Source organism: Chionomys nivalis, chromosome 24 (genome assembly GCF_950005125.1).
Source record: "Chionomys nivalis chromosome 24, mChiNiv1.1, whole genome shotgun sequence".
Classification (NCBI taxonomy): domain Eukaryota; kingdom Metazoa; phylum Chordata; class Mammalia; order Rodentia; family Cricetidae; genus Chionomys; species Chionomys nivalis.
In genome coordinates this window covers 50,662,619-50,667,718 of record NC_080109.1, presented here as the reverse complement: position 1 = coordinate 50,667,718, position 5,100 = coordinate 50,662,619, and the positions used below count along the sequence as shown (strand labels likewise).

Below are 5,100 nucleotides of genomic sequence, written 5' to 3'. Positions count from 1 at the left end.
TTCTCTTGGGCTTTGCATTACCTTAGGATATGGTTCAATTCTTCTTCCTGATTCTTGAAGTAAGGCAGGTCTGAGAACAGTTACCTGAGTTACCTAAGACTTAATTACTAACAAATTTAATTACTTAAGAGCAGCACATCCTTATATGGAGAAGGTTTGAGTTGGGCTAAATATCAAGGAACACAGAGCTTGCAGGCAATAGCGAGTCATAGGGTTATTGACTGACCAGGTCAATAACACAGATTGAACTGGGAACACAAGCCAAAGCATCCCCTGACCCTGTGGTCAGAGCTAAGACTGATCAGAGTAGGCCTGGTAGAAGCCAGAGAAACCTGTGGAGGAGTATCGGCAAAAAACTGTGGGCTGCAGTAAGTCAGTTGCATTGTAGGCAGAACCAAGGCACATGGGGGCGTGGTCCGTGGGAAATGCTAAGTCACCACGCGGCTGGCCAGCAAAATATTGTGCTGTGCACTAGTGGGGTAGTTTAGCTGTATGGAGTGGAATAGGCCATAGATGGTTGGGGGTGGTTGTGGAGTTCTAGGCAGGGCCCAGCAATGACGTGGAATCTGGCCATGTGGGCTCCAATTTGCTGTCCTCCAGAAGAGTTCACAATAGCCTAGAATGGAGTATAACGAAGGTTTATATTTGGGAATAAACTTACAGAAAGGGTAGCAATATGCAGCCTTCTGCATGCACGGGAGCTAGAATTAAATCCAGTAGCCAAGAGACCTGCACACACTTTTTGTCTGTGTTTATAGTACATGAGACCACACTCAAAGTAGGCTGGAATCTTAAAGGTTATTGGCTGAGGGAGTTCCCACAGAAAGAAGAGACTGAGTAATGTCTACAACTAGATATTATTTATACTCATTTACACAAGAGGATGAGAAATCTGGCATATCCATGTTCTTGAAAGTTCATATTAGTTAAACTAAAAATGCTGAAAAAAGGTTTCAATTTGGTGATTAGCTCACAACATGAAAGTATGTCTTTATTTGAAAACAATCAAATACACAATGATTGAGAAAATATATTAGGATAGAAAGCAACTGTGCTATATCCTGAGTGAAATACATATAGATCTACGCTTATTATGATTCAGTGTAATAATTTACGTATGTACCTGAGCATAGACTATCAGAAGTAATAGAATTGAAATGTTAACATATTCAATTTTTTGTTTGCATTGTAATACTGAATAAGACTTTTATTTTATCATTTTTGTATCTCTCCTAAATTTCTTACAGTGTTCATGTACAAATGAGTCAAATCTCAATATTAAAAATTATAGGTAAAATAATGTATTATTTTATATTATAAAGAACATAAAGTATTCTGTTATACAGAATAACTTTGAAAATTTCCAAAGGATGTGTTTATTTCATGTTATTGATTATAATGAAGTGCTTTCTTTTAGATCTTTTCAAAAGTGAGATTTAAAAATATATAGTATCTACTGAAATGGCTCATTGGTTAAAAGTTCTTGTCTCCAACACTGATGATTAAAGTTGAATCCAGGGAACCCACATGCAGACAGACAAAACTGATTTCCTCAAGTTATCCCCTGAAGTCCACATGTGTGCTATAGTGTATGTGTGCCCTAAAATAAATAATTGTGATAAAAATGTTTAAAATTTATAACTACACATATTAAATTATAATTAAATCAAACAAAATAATATTCATCTTTACTAATGATTTAATTAAAAATAAATCAATGTATATTTTAAGTAGTGATTAAATACATTAATGATAAATTTATTTCAAAATAAGTATGTTTTCTAGATTTTAATCTAACAACAAATTAGAAATATAATTTTACATATACACATAGAATATGTACATTTTTAGAACAGTAAGACATATTTTATGACAAATCTGCTTAACAAAGACTATACAGTTCTTAGATGTGTAATAAAACTGGTCTGCCTATGGAACACATACCCCTGAGACAGAATCACACATGGATCTTTGGTGTATGACTGCTATAACACCATTATATAGGTAAGCTGTTTTGTAGGCACTGTTTGGGCAGTATGGATTCTCAAACTTCTAGTTGAACTCCACAAAAAGTTTTGAAACTTGGTGACTACGGCCTAACAAATCTTAGGAACAATGATGTCATAGTCTTTAGTAGATGGAAAGTTTTTCTGTCCCTTGGAACTACTGAACTCCCATCTCCTTTTTGTCTGTCTACAGATTTAACATATTCTAAAAACTTTTATGTGGAAATCAAAAGTAACAGAATGAGGGGAGACAGGAAACATTGCTTTTCTGCCAACACATGTTTTTTCAAAATCAATAGTCACTTAGTTTCTGAAATGTCCTTAGAGCAGTTATTATCCAGTCGATGAGAAAGGTGGTGAACAGTAGTTTCGCTCCTATTTGTCTTAAAGGGAAAGAAAGATTTTGTTTAGCACTTCAGAGAACATGTACAGTCCACCAAATCTGTACTTATCTGCTTTAATGTTGAAAGAGCTGGAGATTCCTTTTGTAGTGAGCTGTCTAACCAAATGCTGCTCTGGCTTCTTCTCTCAGGGCACCACTTCACTAGCAGGCTTTGAACCCTTCACTCTACCTCAAAACAAGATGCAGGCTTCTTGACTGATGAGCTCATGTTATCTGAAGGGCGGTAGGAAAGAGTGCTCACTTTTGTCGACAGGCTTGACTGGGACTTGGCCTTTGGGGGAATATATTTCAGAAGCTGAAGGAAATAGTTTTTAAATTTTTTCCCCAGAAAGCCATAAAACAAAGGATTCAGGCAATTGTTAAAATAAGCTATGCAGATGGTGATAGGCATGGCAGTATCCACGATGTCAGCGATTTTACAGTTGCGGATGACACCCAGCTGAATGAGCACATCCAGAAAAGTGAATATTTGATGGGGAACCCAGGAAAAGAAAAAGAAAAGCACGATCGCCATAATTATCCTAAAGATGTCGTCATTTCTCTGCTTGTTCTTCTGAATGTCATAAGCCTTCTTTAGGGCTTTCCAAATTAGAGTATAGCTGGTGAGAATGATCAGAAAAGGGAACAGGAATCCCAGAATGTTCTTGGTCAGGCCCAGCCCAATGGGGAGTGTTGAATTCTGAGATTCATAATGGAAAGCACAAACTGTGATATTGGTGTTCTCAATGAAAAATACATTTCTGTGAATGACTACCGGCAAACTGGCCAAGCCAGCCAGAAGCCAGATGATGATGCAGGTAACTTTGGCCACCAGCATCGTGCGGCGGAGTCGAGACTTCATTGGGTGGACAATGGCCAGGTAGCGATCAATGCTGAGACAGGTGAGCAGGAACACACTGGCATAGAGGTTGAAACTGACACTGGCTGAAGCGATCTTACATAGGTGATTGCCAAAGGGCCAGCGATATTCCATAGCGGTATAGACTGCCCACAGTGGCAAAGTCAATAAAAAGCATAAATCAGCCAGGGCAAGATTCAGAAGAAAAACGCTGGCCACATTCTTCAGCTTCATGTAAAAGTAAATGACAATCACCACCAAGCTGTTTCCAAATATTCCCACCACGAAGATTATGCTGTAGAGAGTAGGGATCATGACAAAAATGTAGTTGTGCCTGCCAGCCTTGGGACAGTCATCTTGGATTCTTTTAATTCCATCTTCATTAGAGGAGTTAAGAATCATGTTGCTCCTTTGGAGTGAGCTGTTCTCAGACACTATTCAAGACACACCTGGAGAAAACAAAGATTTATTTTTAAAAATTGAAGTTTCTGTTGTAAAAAATAATATTAATTATCAATCACAACTTCAGTAATTCACCTTTAGTCTTTGAAAAAATATTAGATCATAAATCTCTGTAGGTTGGTAAATTTTAGTTTCCAAGTTGCCTTATAACAAACAATCTAAGCATTGGAAATAACTACCAAACTAAATTAACTATTTGATTTTTTTTTTTTTTTTTTTTTTTTTTTTTTTTTTTTTTTTTTTTTTTTTTTTGGTTTTTCGAGACAGGGTTTCTCTGTGGTTTTGGAGCCTGTCCTGGAACTAGCTCTTGTAGACCAGGCTGGTCTCGAACTCACAGCGATCCGCCTGCCTCTGCCTCCCGAGTGCTAGGATTAAAGGCGTGCGCCACCACCGCCCGGCTTAAATTAACTATTTGAATGACTTGTTAGCTGTTACTGGGCTGAGCAGGTCTGATTAACAGATCTTTTACCTTAAGAGTGTGGTGCATATATATCTTATTCTTTAACCAATTTATTTCATCTCTCAATCTTTGCTTGGCATTCTTCCTTATGTAGTCAGCTGCTGTTGCTCACTGTGGGAATAGATTTAAAAGAGGTAGTAAGAAGGGTTCAGTGTTTTGGGAAATAGAATTCCTTCCATGGTTTTCCAGGCTGCTTTAGGATGAAACTATTTATTTTTTAAATTCCTAACTCAATCTACCAAAAGACCTTTTTGGACTTTCATTCCTAGTGTCTTTTTCTGGACTTCATGCTGAAGTTAACTATTTATTTAATTTGCTATTTGGGTAGTAAGAGTGTCAAATGAACAGGTTAGGCTAGAATTATTTCCAAGACATATCTCTAGTAAGAATTGGAGGACAGTTGTTTATTGTAATCAGATGTTTAGATCCTTGGGAAGGAGTTCCAAGAGACTTTTGTGGATATTTTCCCAACATTTTACAAGATCAAAACTCAAGCTGTTTACTTATGTGATTTTAAAATTCCATACATTCTGTTTATGTAAATCCACCGGAAACATTGATACTCTGTAAGAGTAGCATAGCAAGGTGTGGAACAGGAGTTCTCTGAGGTGAGGGTAACCTGACAGGCAATGGTGTTAATTACCCAGGTTCTGTCATGATGGCATAATCAGATTCCTACAAGCATTTGGCAGTGCATTGTGATATGACAGTGTACCCTGGGGAAGAAAAAGAATGGGGATATGGTTCTATTGTTCTTCCCATTATAGATGTGTTTGGCATCCACACTCTTGTCTATCAAAGTACAAAGCAGGAAACTTCAGTTGCTGGATTTGAGGGGATAATAGTCTAGAGGAAAAGAGATTATTTTATATTTCTGGTAGTTAAAGCTATTGTCCCTCTTTATGTGTCTAGTTCCACCCCCATTATCTTT

At 37.3% G+C, this 5,100-nt stretch overlaps 1 protein-coding gene across 1 annotated transcript; it reads right to left on the bottom strand.

Moving 5' to 3' along the window:
• Positions 1-2,081: 2,081 nt before the first annotated feature.
• Agtr1 (angiotensin II receptor type 1) lies at positions 2,082-3,649 on the bottom strand. The gene has a single exon (XM_057757155.1). It carries the CDS (start codon positions 3,647-3,649, stop codon positions 2,570-2,572), a length of 1,080 nt encoding a protein of 359 aa, XP_057613138.1. The 3' UTR covers positions 2,082-2,569.
• Between the last annotated feature and the right edge of the window lie 1,451 nt (positions 3,650-5,100).